Here is a 21,798-nt window from a genome sequence, read left to right as displayed (position 1 = left end):
CTGGGAGGGCGAGAGCTGGGGGAGACGAGGATTCAGAGAGGACGCCACACTCCCCTGCCCGGGAAGCATGCGTCCATTTAAGGAAGGAGAGTTCGTCACTCCACACAAGGTCTATATCCAGTCACACGAGGTCCCTGATCCTCCTGCGGTCAGCTAGTGTCGCCCTCCGGCAGCCACCAGACCTGAACAAAGCCCTCTGCTTCTGGCTGAGCAGCGGCAGAAGCTGCCCATGGGCCTCACCCACACTTCACTGGCTGAGGCTGCACTGAGACCACCCCTGGGGCCCAGGGTGCCATGAGCAGACAGGGAGCCACAGGCAGAAATTAAATAGTGGCAACTGGTATTTATTACAATTATATACAGTCCTATCTTCCATTCTGAGGTCTATACATGATCACACAAATGAACATGTGTTTCTTGGGGGGAAGGACAGAGCTGGCTGTTGGTCAGGAAAGCCCTGGTACCTGGCTCCTCCGAGGGAGTGAGCCCCCATCTCGCCATGGGATTAGCTGAACCATGACACGGCAAGCGAGGGCATCAGAAGCGCAGCATGGTTTCATTTGTCTGGGAGGACGACGGGGCACGAGTGGGGTTGGTGCTGGGGACAGGCACCTGCGGGGTCCAGGGCCAGGTCCAGGGAGGGAGGGGGACGGCAGACACCAGAGGGACCGCAGCTCCTCCTCCACTGAGGAGTCGGGAGGCAGTAGGGACGCTAGCTCTGGCCATGCGTGGTGTCACGGTAGTCAAGACACTCGGCAAACACACCCTGGGCAAGGCGTCTGTCCGGGAGAGGGGGCTGGGCAGGGGCTTGAGCCCTGAGGCTTCGCTGCCTTCAGCCTGACTTGAGATCAAAGCCAAAGGCTGCTGGGCCTGGGGCTGGGGCTGGCGGCCAGGTGAGAGGAGGCCAGGTGGACAGAAGTGCGACTCCCCATGCTGCCACCAGGCCACAGTGCAGCTGAGGACAGCTCTGCCCCCTACCTGGGCTCCAAGCTGCCCTCCCAGGGCCAGAGAGGGAGGCAGGGTGTGGCCACGCACCGGCATACTGGACGCCGTCCTCAGGGCTGGAGGCAGTGGGCGCGGCCCTAGTCCCGCTCGCTCTCGTTGCTGGCACCCTCAGGCCGCCGCAGCTTCTCCACCTGCTCATTGATCTGCCCATCCCCGCCCCGGCGGTCCTCCCTCTGCACCCCTAGGCAGTCCTCCTCGTCCACATGGCTCACGTCATCATCCTCCTCGTCCTCCTCGTCCTCCTTGTCCTCCCTCTTCTCCTCCTCGCCTTGCACCTCCATCCGCACCTGGCCCTTGACGTCCACCACCCCCTCGCCTTCCTCTTGGGGGCCCAGCAGATGGTAGGTGACCGTGGAGCCCTCGGGGCTGTGGCCCTCCTTCCCAGGTGAGGACGACGTGGACTCGTTGCTGACGGGTGAGATGTCGCTGCTGCTGTGGTGGTTCACGGCCGCGGGGCTGGAGGGTGACGGCGACTTGACCGGGATCTGCCAGGAGGGGATCTTTGGGGCTGACGGGGACGGAGGGAACTGCCTCCTGGCGGGAGAAGCAGAGGAGGAGGTTGGTGGCGGCATTCAGGACTCCCACCCTTGAAGGGCCACGCCTTCCCTGACCCCCAAGGCCTTGGCGATGGTGAAGGGCCACTGGGCAAGGGACAGGATGGAGCCCTTCCTCCCCTCCTTTCAGGAGCAAAGATCCTATAGTTGAGATAAATGCCAAGAGTGTCCTATGCCCCCACCGACAGCCCAGGGGCCCCCCGGGACCCCCGGGGCGAGGCCCACCTGCCTGGGCAGCTGCTGGAAGCCAAGTGGGGCCTGCTGCCTCTCGGAAGCCTGCATCCTCCGGATCCTCAGCGCTGTCCCTGCCTCCACCCCAGTGGCCAGGAGAGGGACAGGGTGCGGAGGAGCCCAAAAGGGCGATGACTGGGGACTCCAGACACCTGAGCCACAGTCCTAATTTGTCTATGGTCTGAGCAAAAGGTGGAGGCAGGGAGCCCTGGCCACTGGCAGGGGGTCAGACACATCAGAACCAAAAGGGCAGTGGTGGTGCCCTTTGCTAGAAAACTTCTGAGCTCAACACTTTCAATGGGCAAGAGTCAGCTCTCCCTTCTGCTCCGTACTCCCTTCCTGGGCCAGCAGCCAGCCCAAACCAAAGCCAATTCCAGGAGGGACCTGGGAGGTCAGGTCCACTTGGCAACGGCTCAGAGACAGAGCTTTCCAACAGGCAGGCCCATCTCTGCCTCAGCCAAGAGGACAAAGCGCTGCCCACAGGGCTGTCTCCCAGCAGGGCCTCAGACACAACTCTCCCCCTAGACCCCACTTGAATGGGGCACACACCACGGCCTGCTTTATTCACCAGCATTCTCAACGCTAACAAGAAATTCCGTGTGCAATTTTCTTGGCCCCACGGTTACCCGACGGCCTGGCCTCCATCCCCAGCCTCCAAGGCACTGGTCTCGGTTAGGGAAAATGGAGGCTGTCTCCTAATGACAATGCTCTGGCCTCTGCCAGCACCACACCTCTTTCTAGGACATCTTCTTTTCCTCCGGGAGAACCAGGAAGTTGAGTGGCTTGGAAAATGGGGTCTTCTGACTGCAGCCGCAAGACCCCTCTGCACCCCATCCTGGACCCTAGTGAAGAGCCCACCTGTACCCTCCCATTCACCCAGCTCCCACCAAACCCAGTCCAGCAGGGAAACAAGGACAGCCCATGCAAGGCACCCTAGGGCATCAGCCCAGGAGGACGGCCCACATTGGCGGCTCCCAGGACACAGTGGCTCCTGGACACTGGACTTTCAGTTTTAAAAACCAGAACAGTCCAGGCACAGTGGCTCATGCCTGTAATCCCAGCACTTTGGGAGGCCGTGGGCAGATCGCCTAAGTTCGGGAGTTCAAGACCAGCCTGGCCAACACTGCAAAATCCCACCTCTACTAAAAATAAAAAAATTAGCTGGGAGTGGTGGCAGATGCCTGTAGTCCCAGCTACTCCGGAGGCTGAGGCAGGAGAATGGCTTGAACCTGGGAGGCAGAGGTTGCAGTGAGCCAAGGTCATGCCACTGCACTGCAGCCTGGGCAACAGAGCGAGACTCCATCTCAAAAAATAAATAAAAATAAAAATAAATAAAACCAGGACAGTCCCAGGCAAAGCAGGACAAGTGGGTCAGCCTGCCTCTGAGGCTGCATTGGTGACAATGTGCTGTCACTACAGAGGGACAACAGGGGGACCACCAAGAAGCTGGGGGGGCAGGGCCTGCTTCTACTCATGTCTTCAGTCGTCCAAGTAGAAAACGCAAAGACCCTCCCGCAAGGGCTTTCCCTGGGACAAAGCTGTCACTGAGTGGTCACCTGGGGCTCAGGAAGGAGGAGGAGCCAAACCAGGAGGTTCTCCTCTGCTCCAAGGGCCCTGCTTTTTGGCTCAAGCTGTCCCTTACCAGGTCTTGACAGGCCTGGGAACTGTATATCAACACTCATGTGCCACAGTCACCCACCTCTGGAGTGGAGAGGTGGTCAACTGGGGAATGAAAAGAGAAGCTCAAAAGGCCCCAGACTCAGTGCCTGAGTCGCCCAGACAGATGGGGTCCTCGGGGGTGGGGGTGAGGGTCATGCCCCTCCCATGCCCCAGAGCTCCCAGTCCCCCTTTCCAGGCCTGACCAGAACAGGGTCCCCGTCCCTCCCTCCTACCGATTTAAAAGAAGTCCTTTCAAGGAGTTAATTTCGGACTTGAGCTCGTTGATATTCTGGGACTCCAGGATCCAGTTGGTGGATGTGGTGGCCTGAAAGCAAAGCACAGGGAGCAAGGCTCAGGGTGGGGTCCTTGTGGCACGGGCGGGGCCTGCGGCTGCAGGAGGACCTGGGTGGGGGCAGCAGGTGGGGCATTCTGGGTCTGTTCTGGGGAACGTGGAGGAAGGTTCTGCCACTGCCCACTGCCTGCCATGCCTCTGTTTGGATGACGACATCCTTAAACATTCCCACGGCTCTGTTTGGACATCTGATGACTTAAGGAATCATTACGTGTTTTTAGGTGCCATAATGGTACTGTGGGCATCTTTGAGAGACATGTGGAGGCGTGAAGGTGCGGTATGAAGTGGTATGATGCCTGGGATATAAGATGGCCCAGGGTGGAAAGAGGAAACAGCCACCATCTCTGACAAACCCCATCCTTCCATGCACAACTTTCCCCTTTGAAGGTAACACTGTTTTCCAAATAAACTTCACAGGACTACATCTCACTTCTGGCCAAGCTTGCTGGTGTAGATGGGGAAGAGGACAGCCAAACCAGAGGTCCCCAAATGGGAGCTGCCGGTGGCCACCTGCTTGTGGCATGTGCACAGAGGACAATGCCACATGAGGCCTCTGTGTGAGATCTACCTCGCCCAGGCTGAAGGCCACCCCAGGCTGTCTTTAAGTGCACAGATGAATATTGCCAGCTCTCCTGATACTGCACCCCCGGGCCGGCATAGGGGACGTTCCCTGGCTGTTCCCCACCAGTGTGCGGTGGGCCGCTGGGCTGGCTTTCAGAGGCCTGGCCCCTGACGTGGGGTCAGGGGCTGCTGTGGGCGCGCCGCAGCAAGCAGCCCAGCTGGCACACCTTAGCAGGGAGCAGTCCTTTGGGGGACCTGTAGGTCTCAGGAAGGAAAACCTGGGCAGTGTGAGTGAGTGTGTGTCACCCACCACCCTCAGACACAGCCCCTCAGGGTTCCTACTCCAGACCACCAGACACGGAGGGCCCAGGAGCCACTGTTCTGGCTTCTCTGAGACCTTGAAAGCTACAGCAGCCCATTAACAAGGGCGCAATTTCCACTCACCGGCCTACAAAGGACTCAGATTTCCAAACGCATATGGTGCCAGATGCCAGGATTTAGAAATAAAATCTGACATCTGGGGCTTTTTAGTCAGTCTCTTTAAAAAACAGTTGTAGAAAACTCAGAGCCTTCAGTTTTATGTAGGTTTTTTAATTACTTAAAGCTCTTCTTTTTAATTTTTTACAGTGCTCCAGTAGGAGTTTGGAAGCCAGATATAAAAACTTACATTACAGCTGAGAAAACACAGCTCTGGGTCTTTGGTTTATGGGGTAACCGAACTCCTCACACATACGAGTTTAGATGCCAAGCCAGTGGCCCCACTGCAGCTCGGGAGAGAAGGTTGGGGTGGGCCAGGGACAGCGGCAGCAAAGCCAGCTCGAGGAACTCTGAGGGGCCTGACCCCTCTCACCACCCGGCACATCCCGGGCCCCCACTGCTTCTTAAACACAACATGTGGTCTTCATCTCATGCGCAAGGCCTGAAAACAGTTTTCCAATTTCCGGGATGGCTTCTGGCCACAGGCCGACCATGGATCCAAAAGATGATCTGACCCAGGAGAGCAGGCGGGGCCGTCGCTGGGCTTCCTGGTGCTTTAGGGACCGGCCACCCGCGGAGAACATGCACTGCACGGTGGCTGGAGGTGGCCACCAGTACCCGCAGCCACCCCAGGAGGAAGGGCAGGCAGCACCTCTGTGTGTGGTTTGGATGTCCAGGGGGGAGATTCCCGGGACTCTCTTCAAGAGACACCCCAGACTCCATGGAAAATGGAAAGACTGTCATTTTTGTGGTTTTTGCAAATGCAAAAGATTTGAGAGCTGGCTTGAGCCAAGTCGTACACTAGGAGTGGCTTGCCCTGGGCGGGCAACTCGGGACGGGACTCTCCAGAGCCCAGCTTGTGGGGGCAGCCAGGGAGAACTGTCCGTCGGGCACAGAGCTGTGGGGCAAGGGACAGAGAGAACAGCCAGTGGGCGTTCTGGAGCCACCAGGCCACTGTCTCCTGGACCTGGTCTGTCTGACGTTGCCTCAGCGATGACCCCTGTTACCCACCCACAGAACCCAGGCCTGCAATCCTGTGAGTTGGTTGGAGCCAGGCACCCTCCTGAGCCCATGAAGAGCCCCACGAATTAGGCGCCGTTATGGCTCCATTTTACAGATGAGGAAACTAAGACTCAGAGGTTAAGTAACTTGCCTGTGGTCATACAGCTAACAAGTGGCAGGGCCAGGAAAGCTGCCATGCCAGGATTTCTTCACATTTGGGCAGTGAGGCAAGGACACTGACTCGGGAGTCGCTTCTGGCTCCCTAGGGTTGCTGGAACCTGTGGAACCTGAGTCTAGAGAACCTGCCCGCTGCACTGCGGTGTGGACGGGGCTGGTGCTGGTGAACTGACTGCAACTCGCTTCTCCCCTGTCTGTTTCAGAACCCCTCCTGGCCATGCTGAGCTGCAACCTAACTTAGAGGTAGAGGCCGTCCCGCGTCTACACAGAAAGCCTCCAGAGCTGCGGGGATATGGCTGCCATGAGATCTCCACAGGCAGAGGGTAGCTTTTCCTTCCTCCTGTTGGGAGGTGACAGAGAGAGAGAAAGGACAGCCTCAACGGTTAAACGTCATACTGACTGCCCAGCAACGGCCTCCTATCTCTACAAGGAGAGAAAGGGCAGCGTCGGCCGTGGCTGTGTAACCACCGTGAGACTGGGGCAAAGTCCAGCTCCCGAAGGTGGCAAGCCGGGCCCAAGGGACAAGAGTGAAGGGCACATGGGACAGACCTGGGCCTGGAGGGCCCTGCAGGGCAGAGACAGGTACCTTGGCAGCGGCCAGCTCGTGGGCGAGCTCCTGGATCTTCTGCTGCTGCTGAATCAGCAGCTCCTGGACGGAGGCGAGGGTCGTCTGTAACTGAGTCACTGCGAGGAGAAAGCAGTCACGGCGCGGGTAAATTCACAGGCACAGATGTTCCTCTCGCTCGGTCCGTGCACCTAGGAGCTGCCCATGTTCCCGCTCCATCTAATTTATCTGCAGATACCCCCAGCCCCCCGCAATCCATCTAATTTATCTGCACTCTGGGTGATCTGCCTGCACTGTGTCTAACCTCTAGTATTTCTACTTTATCTTTCCATTGTGTAGTTGTCCATGGTCAACAGTATATCCGTCCAGAACCTCTCCCCTCTAATTAGAGCTGGCTATGATTTGCTGAGCTCTCCCGGCTTCTCTGGCGCCTGCGTCCTTCATCTCCTGGGCCTCAGTGTCCTTGTGAAACTCCTGGAGTCTCCAATGCCGGGACAGATGCATCTCGGGTCCCCGTCACATTCACATCCAGGACTGGCTCAAGCCACAAGTCCTGTTTCCCACTGCTCCTTCCTGCCCTCCCCACCTGACCCCAGGCTGCCTGCTCCACTCCCTGGTGTCCTGTGACCCCTCGGGACCCTGCTGCCACCAATGTCAGCCTTGCAGGAGCAAACGCCAGTAGAATGGACAGCATCAGAGGGTTTCTGAAAGGGTTTCTGTGAGCTTCACAAATGTGCCCCAGAGGGACACAGACTCCTGCCTGGGACAGGTGGCTCTCTTGTTGGCCTTGCTCTGGTTTCTAGATTCAGAGCTGCCGTCTAGTAAACAAGTTTATGAAGAAGGGAAGCCACCTCTGGCGCGACAGGTCCCAGCTAATCTGGGCCATTGCTGGGGCACGGGGTAATGAACGTGAGCCCTGTCGAGTCGATAACAGGGGAGGTGGCCAGGGTCCTGGGAGCCACAGTAATTACAGACTCTCTTGACCCCACAGTGGAGTCTTAGAGGGAAGGGGGAAAATCACTGAAAACCCCCCTGAAAACCTCATAGAAGCAGAAATTAAAAATGAACTTTACAGCCCTTAGAAAGGCTGTCATTTTATTCCCCTTATTAATATTCTGAGGTTGGGAGCCTTTCCGTAAAAACATAATTAATTGAGGCCGCGCCGACAGTAAACAAGCAATTTCAAATTAAACCGAAATGACGGCGGCTTCATTTGCAAATGTGAACAGATTCTCAGAGCAGATAAATGAAGTCACCACATAGAGTGGAGACGGAGGGAGAGGGGAGGGGCAGAGAAGGGGCTGCTTGGAGAAGGCTGTGAGGGGTGACTTGATGGAGTCATTAATCTTTACCTGTCTGGGCCACGCTGCCACTCAGCTCAGAGAGACCGGCCTCCATCCTCTCCAGCTGCTTCCTGTCCTCTCGGCCGCCCAAGATGAGGGGGAGCAGGTATTTCTGCAACAAGCGGGACAGGGTGAGGAATGCATACGGACCCAGGGTTATCCTCCAACAATCTCTCAAATTCTGCCGCCCAACTTTCTCCCGGTCATCCCCGGGTTTTGGAAACCCTAAGCAAACACCATAAATGAACAAGATATTTGAAAAAGTTACGAGACTGCGATTACAACCACGTAAAAATTCTGCCTGAATAAGGACAAGGACCAGGAGGGAACGTGGACAGGGAGAGTCAGCTGGATCTGCTGTGATGGGAACTTTCTGGTTCCTTTATTTACTTTTCTTAGTGATGCCACACTATTTCTGTAACACAAAGTTTTAAACTCTACTGTCAAAGTTGTAAGATATAAATGTGGATGGACACACAAGCATCAGATACTGCTGGAGCCTCCGGGAGGCGAGGGAGGAGGGGCAGCTCTTCCCGGCATATTCTCCTGAATCGTGAACATTTTGAACCTGTGAGTGAACCACCTATTCAGAAACAAATGAGTACAATTAATAAACAAAACATCACTGGAGAAACTAAAGGAAAATCAACAACACATTTCTGGGACCCTTGGTTCTCTCGCCAGGGGATAACATCAGTGCTCTGAGGCTGCTGGAAGAGGTCACCTCAGTCTTTTTCTAAATGAAGCCTGAATCCTCAGAACAAACTTCCTTCATGTAAGAGTCAAAAGAAGTCGAGTTCCCCAAAATTAAATGCAGGGCAGAAGGGAGAGGAAGGCGCAGGACCAGAAGAGACTGGCTCTGGGAAAAAAGAAAGTGGATGCGGCAGGGCCACCCCTCACAGGGGCCTAGAACCAGGGATGCCCGGGGGGCCGTTCAGGAAGGAAGTAGGCAGGGCAGGGCTGGCAACAGGTGCTCTTGGTCGCCTTGGAGGTGAGGGTGTGGAGGGGTGGAGGTGGGTGGCGGGACCTTCAGGGACAGCTGCCTGTAGGAATATGTGCACTGATGTCCAGCCACTCGGAATATGGAGACAAAGTCCCCCAGGTGAGGAGAGTGAGACCCACTGCCCACTTCAGTGGGTGCTGCCAGTGGCAGTGCAGCGCAGGCCTGGCAGGAGCTGCCCAGGGACAACTTTGGTTCTTAATCTATCTGGGCCCAGATAGGAGAGAGGACGGAAACCTCTCCATTACGGTTTCTGTACCAGGGAAGGAAAAGAAGGTCTCTTACAAGGGGTTTGTGGGAACTCATTTCCAGAGTGACTCCTAAGTGAAGATCATTCTTCAGCAGCACACGTATAGACGCATTTTCTATTTTGCAAAGTGCTTTTCAACCACAGTGTGAGCTATTACCCACAACTGAGCCAGAACTCATCAAAGGCAGCCTTATGCTTCAGGATGAAATGTCCTCAGCATGAAAGGTAAAGAAGTCTCGGCTGGGCACGGTGGCTCACGCTTGTAATCCCAGCGCTTTGGGAGGCTGAGGTGGGCAGATCATGAGGTCAGGAGTTCGAGATCAGCCTGGCCAACACAGTGAAGCTCCATCTCTACTAAAAATATAAAGACTAGCTGAGTGTGGTGGCGCATGCCTACAATCTCAACTCCTCGGGAGGCTGTGGCTGGAGAATCGCTTGAACCTGGGAGGCAGAGGTTGCAGTGAGCCAAGATCATGCCACTGCACTCCAGCCTAGGTAACAGAGCTAGACTCTGTCTAAAAAAAAAAAAAAAAAAACAAAAAAAAAATCATGTATGTGTGTGTAACCAACTAAACACCCCATTTCTGAGATCAGAAGTCCTAAGGGCAGGAGCAGACACGCTGCCCTAGCCGAAGTCTTCACATGTTTATAAAGCAAGTCAAGGGCTTCTTACCATTTCTTTTTTTTTTTTTTTCCAATTTCAAGAAACTGACCAGATGCTTTAGAAATTCTCTTGTTACCATTGTGACTGATATTGCAATGTTTCTTTTCTTTTTTAAAGTAGAGCAGAGAGCCCAGAGCTTCGTAGAAACTATGGTGGCAGCTCCCTGTGAGTGCCCACACCAAGGCAAGCTGCCGAGCTGCCCTCCCGCTCCCATCAGGCCACAGGCCCTCCATGGGTGGCCATGTGACAGTGCCTACTGCTCAGTACAGCCGGGGCATTCATTTGAGGACTCTGCATTTGTATCACATCCTTCTTGGTGCTTGTATACAGTCAGTGATTTGAAGGGGGCACCAGTTCAGGGGGAGAAGTACTGAGCCCCAAGAGGTGTTTTTGTTCTCTTCTGTTTATTTATTTGAGACAGAGTCTCGCTCTGTCACCCAGGCTGGAGCACAGTGGCACAATCTTGGCTCACTGCAGGCTCACTGCAACCTACGCCTCTCAGGTTCAAGTGATTCTCCTGCCTCAGCCTCCCGAGTAGCTGGGATTACAGGTGCACACCAAGACACCGAGCTAATTTGTGTATTTTCAGTAGAGACAGGTTTCACCTTGTTGGCCAGGCTGGTCTCAAACTCCTGACCTCAAGTGATCTGCCTCCCAAAGTCCTGGGATTATAGGTGTGAACCACTGTGCCTGGCTTATTTTGTTTTTTAAATTGAGACAGGATCTCCTTCTGTGGCCCAGGCTGGAGTGCAGCAGTGTGATCTCAGCTCACTGCAACTTCTGCCTCCCGAGCCCAAGTGATCCTTGTACCTCAGCCTCCCGAGTACAGCTGGGACTACAGATTCACACCACCATGCCCAGCTTATTTTTGTTTGTTTTGTTTTGTTTTACTTTGTCTTTGGTAGAAACAGAGTTTCACCACGTTGGCCAGGCTAATCTCAAACATCTGGGTTGAGATGGAGTCTTGCTCTGTCGCCCAGGCTGGAGTGCAGTGGCGCGATCTTGGCTCACTGCAAGCTCCGCCTCCCAGGTTCACCCCATTCTCCTGCCTCAGCCTCCCCAGTAGCTGGGACTACAGGTGCTCGCCACCATGCTGGGCTAATTTTTTGTATTTTCAGTAGAGACTGGGTTTCACCGTGTTAGCCAGGATAGTCTCGATCTCCTGACCTCGTGATCAGGTCAGGATCCTCAGCCTCAGCCTCCCAAAGTGCTGGGATTACAGGCGTGAGCCACCGCGCCCAGCCCTTGTTTCTTGATTTCTAACATGGAAATGTCCAGCTCCAGGAATACATGCTACACTTAAAAAATTACATTCTGCTGTAACTGTCATTAGCTTTTGTACTGCATCAAAAATGAAGAATCCCAGAGTACCACGGCTGAACGTGTTTCATGTGCCTTATGGCGAGTCTGGGTGCTCATTCAGGTTGTTTAAAAAAAAAAAATCACCGGCCAGGCACGGTGGCTCAGCCTGTAATCCCAGCACTTTGGGAGGCTGAGGTGGATGGATCACCTGAGGTCATGAGTTCGAGACTGGCCTAGCCAACACAGTGAAACGCCATCTCTACTAGAAATACAAAAATTAGCCAGGCATGCTGGCGCATGCCTATAATCCCAGCTACTCAGGAAGCTGAGACAGGAGAATTGCTTGAACTCAGGAGGCAGAGGTTGCAGTGAGCTGAGATCGCACCACTGCACTCCGGCCTGGGCGACACAGCGACACTCCATCTCAAAAAAAAAAAAAAAAAAAAAAATCACCGATCGGGGTGGAGGAGCTGGCAGCCTCGAAAGAAAAGAGGCTTCTCTCCAGGATCCCAAGATCTGGACTGGCCACCTACCCTGGCCCTGCATTTTCTAGAAACTAGACTCATTTGCTCCATGTCCAAGTTGGGCCTTCACAAGGGAGTCAATGTTTACCTCATGCCTGCAGTTCTGTTGCAAGCAATGAGCCTGGGATCCTGAGAGTTGACCTGAGAAGCCTGGGAAATCCTAGATTTCTACAGATGCCAACACAACAGAGCAAAAAGAACAGCTCCCATACATCTGATGACACTAAGGTTCCCACTGCCGCTCTTAAATGCTATGGCAGAACAATGGTGTATAAAGCTCTTCCATGTGCCGGGCATGGCTCTGAGCCCTCTATAAGGGACACTGACTCTTTGCGACTTCACAACAACCTTGTGAGGTTGGGACTGTTATCCCCATTTTACAGACCAGAGCCTGTGATCACCAAGCTCCTGAGGGGCAGAGCCAGGGCTCAGCAAAGCAGCTGGCCCAGCATTTGTGATCTTTTCCATTATGTTATTCTGTGTCTCAAAATTGCTCGCACGGCTTCCCTGTGCAGGCGCTACTCTAAGTGCCCAACACGGGCTGGCAAGGGACAGACCTCACGATGCCCCTGCAAGTAGAGATCCGGGTGGTACATGCTGAGTACTGGAGAAAAGATGGGCAGAGCCTGCCAAGCCCCGCAGCAGGGCAGGGCCTGGATCCAGCCGTGAACCCCGACTTCTACTACAGCCTCTCGCTGCCAACATGCTCCAGGGCAGAGCACGGCAGTGCCTCCATGCAGGGGAGCCAGTGAAAGGGCACTTAATGCCACAGGGTGGCAGAGGCACAGCACCCACAGCCACTGGGGGTGACTCACCTTGTAGAGCTGGTGAAAGCCAAATGCGATACCTGCCATAATGATGGCCAGGGCGCCGTAATCTCGCCATCGGGATCCTGCGGGGCCTACAGGCGGGGTAAGAGGAGGAGGGTTAGAAGACGTACACGGTGTCCTTCCCTGGGTGGGGGCCGGCACACATGCCTCAGTGGCACAGTCTCCTCGCCTCCAACGATGGGCAAGTGGAACACTCTACCGCAGGAAGGCAGCACATGATCATCACAACAGCAGCTCGGCTCCGTCCCCTCCTGTTCCCACTACCTCAACTGGGACACAAGGGATGCCAGTCACCCAACCCTGACTGCAGGCTGTGGGTGGAGGTATCTATCAGTGAGCTGAGCCCCGAGTCGGGAGTCAGGTGGCAGAGGTGATCCGAAGACCGATGGCATGGTCTCTACCTCAGGAACAAAAGATCCAGAGACGATAACATGAGTACATTTTGGGGAGCATAAATACACCCACACATGCCCTACTATAGCTGGCGATCAGCTGGGGGCCACAGCAGAACCAAGCGGGGTCTCAGCGAAGTGGAGAGGAGGACTGTGGTACGCTGGGTGGGGGCACGGGGGTGGGCTGTGGTAAACTAGACCTCCCAGCCCTGCTCTCGCTTGGAGCCAGCGGAGAGAAAACACGAGTCTCCAAATGACTGAGGCTTCGGAGAGTGAGAACGCCTATCAAAAGGGATGGAGGTGGCAGGGGAGAGGGGCTGGGGTCAGCAGGGCCTTGGAGGAGCCCTGAGGCCCTTGGGGGCTGGAGGGGAGCAAGCACAAAGGAGAGACGGTAGGTGCATGTGGACCAGGTGAGCACCCTGGGCCTGACTAAAGAGGAGAGCTGCTCTGGCCCAGAGGACCCCAAAAGCAGGGTGCTGGGGAGAACGGAGAGAAGCCAAGGAAGCTGCAGGTGCAGTGGAGGCTGGGGCGGGGCAGGAAAGAGGTGGAGAGGTGGCGCCAGGTGGACTGTGTGGTCAAGGAAGCTGAATATTCTTTCATAAGCAATGGGAGTCACTGGGGGACGTGATTCAGGGAATGCCATGACCCTGAAGAGCAGCACTGGGGTGGCTCTGAGGATGGTCAGAAGTGGGGGCCGCAGAGGCAGAAGAGCTGGGGTGAGGCTGCTGCAAGGGTTCACGAGGTGGAGAGGGCCTGGGACCAGCACAGAGGGCAAGAAGGGAGTGGGGTGATGTCTCAGAACACGCTGCTGCTGCTGTGAAGAGCTGCCAGTCTTCGTGGAGGAGCACCTGGCCCCTTTCTCTTCTCTTCATTTGTATTAAGTAAGTCATCTTTCTAGAGGTGGGCTCTTGCTATGTTGCCCAGGCTGGAGTGCAGTGGCGATTCACAGGCATGTTCCACTGCTTATCAGAATGGGAGTTTTGATTGGCTCCACTTCTGACCTCCTTAGGTGACCTCGTGGTCCCCGCTCCAGGAGGTCACCATATTGACGCAGAACTTAGTGCAGAACCACCATCAGCACAGTGCCCCGCAGCCCGGAACTCCTGGACTCAAGGAATCCTCTCGCCTCAGCCTCCCAAGCGGATGGACTTACAGGCGCGCAGCACCGGGGCGCCCGGCCCTGATTCTCTAGCACGGCACATAGCAAAGTGCCCTCATTCCAGGCGCGCAGCACTGGCGTCTGGCCCCGATTCTCTTTAGCACAGCACCTAGCAAAGTGCCCTTCTGGATGCAATTCCAGTTGACGTGGGGAGAGTTTCCACCTTCACTCTTTCCCATGTCCAGTTCACAAAGTGCTCCCATGTCCACGACCTCATCCGATCCTCCAAGGCACGCGGGACAGCCCTGTCTCCACTGCCAACACCTTTCTGGAGCTGCCATCTCCAGGCCACGTGGTGGGTGCTCTGCCTCCCTCCGAAGGATCTGTCATCAGGAGGGGCCTAGGTGGGACACAGACCAGTGGGGAAGGCGATCACAGCGCCAGTGGAGAGCTATCCGGGAGGCACCTGCTCATTTGGGGGAAACGGGGAGAGGGAAAATCAGCAGCGTTCTAAACACTGGGAAGGAACGTCAGAACACGGCGGAGCGAAGCTGAAGGACTTGCTGCTTGAGAGACTTCTGCCCTCAGTTCTCACCTGTGCCTGTCAGTTTTCAGAGGTACCTTCCATGTCCTGGCGTTTTATGACCAGAGGGGAGGAGAAGGCCCGCTCTTTCTTTCAGCTCAGGGCAGGATGTGGCATGAAGGGGAAGGGGCTGTGGCATGCAGCCCAACCAGGGGGATCCAAGTTGCAAAGACCTCCGAGTGGGCAAGGAGACGCCCCCTCCCCCAGGCTGCTGAATGGCACTCTCAGGGGGCAGAAACGTCAGGACTGGAGGGGCCTGGAGTCTCTCCGTGGCCACCAAACTGCCCCCGCTGCCTGCGGGTTCCACGTGAGACTCCCCGGTATGTCCCAGCCCTGGAATCTCGATCCCAAAACTGTAATCAACATATGGCCTTTCCCTCAGTCCCCAACTTCCATTTCTGTTTTACACTTTTTGAACAGGTAGCACGCATACAGTTTACTCATCAAATAGCACAGGGCAGTCTGTGACAAAAACGCTTCCCCCCACCAACAGCCATTAGTAGTCTTACATTTATCCTTCCAGAGAGTTTGTGTGCACATCTAAGGCGGCACAGGATGTCTTCTCTTCCTTCACGTTCCCCCATCTCTCAATCTTGTTTTCTACAGCTGTAGGATATTCCACTTCACCTGCCCTCCGATGGGCATCCAGCTCATTTCCAACTTTCTACTATTGCACACGATGCTGCCATCAACAACATGCACATGTGCCATCTCCCACACGGGGACACGCACCCCGTGAGCCTCAGAACTCCCAGAGGCTGGTCCCAGGGCATGTGTATTTGCAGTTTTGAGAAATGCTGCCATGCTGCCTCCATGGGGCCGATAATTCACCCTCAGCCCCTGCGCAATGCCTGCTTCCCCGCGGCTGCGCCCACACAATGCGCGATTCAAACACAGAGATTCCTGCCAATACCACAGCAGGAAAGCAGAAGTTCACTCTAGTTCTAATTTGCATTGATCTCATTTTGAGTGAGGATTGAACATGTTTTCATCAGCATTTCCTTTTCGGTGTACTGTATGCTCTCCACTTTTCTACTTGATTTCTTTTCCCTTGTCACTTTAGAGAGACTTTTTATATAGCAGGGATATTAGCCCATTGTCTGTGATCTGCATCGCAAACATCTTCTCTGGCTTATTTTTCTTTTGACTCTGCTAATGGTGTTTTGTCGCATGCAGAGGTTTTTATACAAATTTATCAATCTATTCTTTTATGGGTTCCGGGATTTGTGTTATGGTTAGCAAGGACTTCCCCACTCCCTTCCCAGGCTGTGCAGTGATACTTGGTGTCTAAGAAACTGCTATGGGAAGGGGACAGTGCTACTTTGCTGATGGTGGACACCCCCACCTGACACGAATCACCTCTCGTTACACAGGGAGCTCTGAGACCACTGAGGCAAACAGATCTTTCACCTTGACCCCAAGGAGTCAGGCACTTGGAGTCCCAGTCAGGTGTCTCTTCTGTCTCCCTCTTCTAGCCAGCTTTGCTTGGCGCTCCAGATACAAAACCTGACATCTAGTGCAAGTCCATTTTCAGGAGGAAAAAGTGAAGACAGAGCAACCTGGCCACTCCGCTCTCTCAGAGTCCCTGCTCAGGAGGGCTTTCATCCATACCCGGAACATCCCTCTATGCAGCCAAAATCCTCAGGCAGAACAAGTGCAGAACAGGGCCCACGGCCCGAATACCATATTCACCACTGATTTCTCAGACACCACAAAGCCTCTTGCAAGAAAGCAGCTGTGACTGGGCTGAAAGCTTGACCAGCACCTGGAATTTGCTGGATTCCTCCGCTTGCCTGCAAACATCCCACCATGAGGAGGACAGCCTTCTCTGGGGCCCTCTGGGCTGCCGAGGCGGAGCAGATGCTGGCTGTGGCTGTGCGGGATGAGGGCCAGGACCCTGCGACAGCTGCCCGCTTTCCAGAGCTCTGAGCAATTCCAGCCCCAAGAAACACCTGTGGTCCCTGCAGCCTCACCCTTCACCCCTCACCACCCCTCGTTCCTGCCATGCTCATGTTAAGAACATTTTATTGCCCCCTGGTTTTCATTATTAATGAAAAGGGACCAGAATGATCTTTCCTAAAGTTCAGAGAGTCTATAAAGACAAGAAGCTGAAATGCCATTTTACTCGTTTTGGAGATGTGTGATACAATTCTGTCTTGTGGCAAAATGAAAAAAGAGAAAAACTCAGATAGAGATGACTCCTACCTGCTGTGTGGCTCTCAGAGGGTAACAGACCAGCTACTGCAAAAACACCAGCATGGTCCACACCGGCTCAAACTCCCAGCCACGACCACCTCGAGTCCTGCCCGTCCCCCTCCAGAGTCTATTTTTTCCAAGTCCAGTGCAGACCCTGCGAGGAAACTGAGAGTAGCGCGCCTGGGAGCATACCTCCCCGCCACCAGGCTCCCTGAATGTCCGGAGGTGTAAAGACAAGGGCAGAAGACGGGGCAGCCACTCTTCTCTAGCTGGGAAGAAAAGAAAGAGAATGAGTGGGCTTTTTAAATGCTTCAAGTCTGCACTCTGGAAGCAGGGACCCGCCTCCCATGCAGACAAGGCAGACAAGGTGGCAAGTGGGCAACAAGCCTGGGGTCAGAAACCCTGGTGCCACCACCAGCCAGGGGGGTTCCAAGGACATTTTTCTCTTCTTATCAAGCACTGACTGAAGGGGGCAGGGCTTTGCTAGCCCCAGAGAACCCAAGAACAGGAGATATCTTAACTCTCACTCAGAGTCCAGCTGTCTGAGAACCCGCGCTCTAGCTGCGTGGCAGGGGTTCCTCACCAGCACCACAGCCCTGGCATCTCTGTGAAGGCTGAAGAGACGGGCGTCTGTGGCGGCAATCCTCATCCTGCACACCTGGGCCTTCCTGGGACTGCCTCTACGTTGTGGCCCTGTGGACTGCAATGAGGTCAGGGGACAAACGGCTATAGAGCAAAGGGCATGGAGCTCTTTGAAACTCAACCTCCCAAGACTCCATGAACTACCTTAAGCTCTGCCCGGCTCCATGGAGGTCAGCCTGCGCAAAGGCTCCAGTTTGGGTAAAACCACGGTAGAGAGTGGGGGCAGGAGAGGTGCATCCCCACAGCTAACTATTCACTGAACACCAACAAAACCAACATGACTCTCTTTCTTCATACCTCCACCAACCAAATTCTCACCTAACAGGTGAGAACAAACATCGTCAGCTAAGAACACATGCACAGGACGGGGACTTGTGCATACAACACGACAATGTTGAGCCTGAAACCTGCAAGTCACAGACTGATCCACACCGTGGAAATCCTGCAATCCAGTAAAGGTTCATTGGCAACACAGAGCTGAAAGCCGTCACGGAACCATCCTGCCGAGACAACAGGCACTCCAGTGATGTGCTGGCTGACAAGAGGGAGAGAACTATCATGTCCTTGGGGAGGTTGGCAGCCCAAGCAGGGGCAAGGCAGTGGCAGAAACGGGGCCAGCCCATTGAGGTCGCCTCCAGGTTCATCAGGTTTGGAGCCTCCATACAGCACTGTCTCTAGCTTCTCACATCAGCCCATCAGCTTCGCTCAGAAGCCACCCTGAAAATTAAATGACAAGACAAACTCACTCCCAGTAAGGTCCTGGAATAAAGCCAGCCCACCAAATCAGTGCTTGCTACAGCACAGAGGTGGAGAGCACATGTGGGGAGAGACGGGGAACCTGGCTGGGTTGAGAAGGGCTGGCTACAGCTTGAGGGCGGGGTGGGCCCTGGCCCACATCCATGGCTGTGGATGGCTGGGGGTGGGCAGAAAGATAGGCCCAGAGAGCAGCAACACAAACAGATAGTCTCTGTTCTGAAGAGAAGGACCTGGCAGCCTGAATGGCAAAACGCACCACAGTAGCCCGACGGTAGTCGTGTTGGAAAATGCAAAGCCTGTGTTTACAAGTACATCCCGTGAAAGACAGTCTTTTCCACTTTTCATGGCTACAATGCTATTAGCAGTGTCATCTTTAGGCAGGAAGGACACTGAGAGGCCTATCTATATCCCCTCTCCATAGATTAAAAAATACGAGCTCTAATTAAGCTGTTAAGAATTCAGAAGAGTCCAGAAATAGATCCATGCTTACATGGTCAACTGATTTTTGATAAAGAGGCCAAGGTAGCTCTATGGGGAAAGGATGATTTTTGCAACAGCCATGCTGAACAACTGGATACCCATAGGAAAAAAAAATGAACCTTGACTCTCACCTTATACCATACACAAAAATTAACTCAAAATGGGTCACACCTAAACAAGAAAGCAAAAACTATAAAACTTCTGTAAGAAAACAGAAAGCATAGAAGAAAATCTGGACAAAAATATCTTACGATGTAAGAAGCATGAACCAAAAAGGAAAAAAAAAGATCAAATGACACCATCAAAATTTAAAGCTTTTGCTTTTCGAAAGGCACTGTCAAGAAAATGAAGAGACAAGCCATAGGCTGGGAGAAAATTTCTGCCAAACATATATTTGATAAACGACTTGTAACTAGAATATATAAAGAGCTCTGACAATTCAATAATAAAGACAAAGTAGCTTTTAAAATGGGCACAAGATTGGAAAAGACTCTACAAAAGATACATGAATGGCTAATAAGTACATGAAAATATGCTTGATGTCATTAGTCATTAGGGAAATCCAAATTAAAAGTACTGTACAATAAGGTTCTATTACATACACATTAGAATGGCTAAGCTCAGAAATGAGACTATTGGGTGTTGCCAAAGATATGGAGCAACTGAAACTCTTACATATTGCTGATGGGGAGACAAATGCTACAACCATTTTGGGAAATAGTTTGACAGTTTCTTCTAAAGTTAAACATGGACCTAACATGTGACTAAGTCATTCCACTCCTAGGAAACGAAAAGTATAAGTGCACATAAAGATTTATACATCAATGTTCACAGCAACTTTACTCATAATAGCCCCAAACTGGGAGTAAGCCAGATGACTACCAACTGGTCAACAGATAAAGAAATTGTGGTACATTGAGCAACAAAAGTTAGCACTATAGTCAGTTGGCCAATCCTACTTTAGCCTATTTTTATACAGCCATGAGCTAAGAATGGCTATTAATTTTTTTTTTTTATTTTTTGGGGGGACAGTCTCATTCTGTCACCCAAGCTGGAGTGCCGTGGTGCAATCTCAGCTCACTGCAACCTCCACCTCCTGGGTTCAAGTGATTCTCCTGCCTCAGCCTCCTAAGTAGCTGGGACTACAGGCAAGCCACCATGCCCAGCTAATTTTTGTATCTTTAGTAGAGACAGGGTTTCACCATGTTGGCCAGGCCGGCCTCAAACTCCAGACCTTAAGTGATCCACCCACCTCACCTCCCAAAATGCTGGGATTACAGGCGTGAGTCACCGCACCCAGCCTGGTTATTAAATTTTTAAAGAATTGTGGTCGTGGGAAAGGGAGAACAGGAAGAGGAAGAAGGAGGAGAAAGAGTTTGGAAAAAGGATGGAGGGAGAAGAGGAAAAGGTGAGATGGAAAACATGTGACAGAGACATATGTGGTTCACAAAGTCTAAAATACACCCCTTTAAAGAAAAAGTCCAGGCAGTGGCTCACGCCTGTAATCCCAGCACTTTGAGAGGCCAAGGTGGACAGATCAGCTGAGGTCAGGACGTCAGGAGTTCGAGACCAGCTTGAACAACATGGAGAAACCTTGTCTCTACTAAAAATACAAAATTATCCAGGCGTTGTAGCACATGCCTGTAATCCCAGCTATTTGGGAGGCTGAGGCAGGAGAATTGTTTGAACCCGGGAAGCAGAGGTTACGGTGAGCCGAGATCACGCCATTACACTCCAGCCTGGGCAACAAGAGTGAAACTGCATCTCAAAAAAAAAAAAAAAAAAGAAAGAGAAAGTCCACTGACCTCTGGAATACAACTCAGCAATGAAAATGACCTCTCTCCCTCTCTCTCTCTATATATGTAAAGTTATATATATCTGTGTATAATATATATAAACATATAATAAATATACTCTGGGCAACAGAGTGAGATGGTGTCTCCAAAAAACTAACACTATAAAACTTCCTAGAAGACAACATAGGAGAAAGTCTCTTCAACCTTGGGGTAGACAAAGGTTTCTTAGGATGCAAAAACCATGAATCATAATCATCAGATAGACATAAACAGTTCATTCCTTTTATATGTATTTTCCAAATACATATTACACATATTTACATATAATATAGAAATACACATATAAACTATATATGAATATAATTATATGTATTTATATAAATATGTATATATATACACATATGTATGTATATAAAAGCATGAATCAATCTCAAAACCGTTATGCTATGGTAAAGAAACCAGACACAAAAGTCTACATACTATATGTTTCCATTTATACAAAATGTTATTTATTTATTTATTTATTTATTTTTGAGGCAGAGCCTCACTCTATCACCCAGGCTGGAGTACAATGGCACAATCTCAGCTCACTGCAACCTCCGCCTCCAGGGTTCATGGGATTCTCCTGCCTCATCCTCCCGAGTAGCTGGGATTACAGGCGCCCACCACAACTGGCTAATTTTTGTACTTTTAGTAGAGACAGGGTTTCACCATGTTGGCCAGGCTGGTCTCGAACTCCTGACCTCAGGTGATCCGCCTCCTCAGCCTCCCAAAGTGCTGGGATTACAGGCGTGAGCCACCGCGCCCGGCTGTCAGTTGATTTTTTATAAAGAGACATGTAACTCAATGGGGATAAGATAATCTTTTGAACATAAGGTACAGGACAACTGGATATCCATATGGGGAGAAACAAACCTTGACCTTCACCTCACACTGTTCACGAAAATTAACTAAGAATAGATCACAGACCTAAACATAAAAACTAACGCTATAAACCGGGCACAGTGGCTCATGCCTGTAATCCCAGCACTTTGGGAGGCCAAGGCGGGCAGATTGCTTGAGCCCAGGAATTCAAGACCAGCCTGGGCAACATGGTGAAAACCCATCTCTCCACAAAATACAATAAATAGCTGGGTGTGGTAGCACACGCCTGTAGTCCCAACTACTTGGGAGGCTGAAGCAGGAGGATCACTTGAGCCCATGAGGTGGAGGTTGCAGTGAGCTAACATCAGGCCATTGTATTCCAGCCTGGGTGACAGAGTGAGACAGTGTCTCCTAGAAAACAATATAGGAGAAAGTCTCTTCAACCTTGGGATAGACAGAGGCTTCTTTAGGATGCAAAAACCATGATGAATCAT

The 21,798-nt window shown here is 52.6% G+C and overlaps 1 protein-coding gene across 5 annotated transcripts in view; it reads right to left on the bottom strand.

Annotated features, from left to right (window-relative positions):
* Positions 1–323: 323 nt before the first annotated feature.
* PEX14 (peroxisomal biogenesis factor 14) overlaps positions 324–21,798 on the bottom strand; it is a 158,174-nt gene continuing 136,699 nt past the window's right edge. For all 5 annotated transcript variants that reach the window (XM_003891094.5, XM_017957121.3, XM_009191037.4 and 2 more), the window contains 5 exons: positions 12,482–12,567; positions 7,936–8,038; positions 6,605–6,702; positions 3,683–3,774; positions 324–1,539 (listed from right to left, as the gene is read on the bottom strand). In XM_003891094.5, coding sequence (XP_003891143.1) covers positions 1,083–1,539; positions 3,683–3,774; positions 6,605–6,702; positions 7,936–8,038; positions 12,482–12,567 — 836 coding nt within the window. In that variant the 3' untranslated portion in view covers positions 324–1,082. The remainder of the gene's footprint in view (positions 1,540–3,682; positions 3,775–6,604; positions 6,703–7,935; positions 8,039–12,481; positions 12,568–21,798) is intronic.

Source organism: Papio anubis, chromosome 1, assembly GCF_008728515.1.
Source record: "Papio anubis isolate 15944 chromosome 1, Panubis1.0, whole genome shotgun sequence".
Lineage (NCBI taxonomy): Eukaryota > Metazoa > Chordata > Mammalia > Primates > Cercopithecidae > Papio > Papio anubis.
Note: the sequence above shows the minus strand (reverse complement) of the source record. Positions and strands in the feature narration are given on the sequence as shown.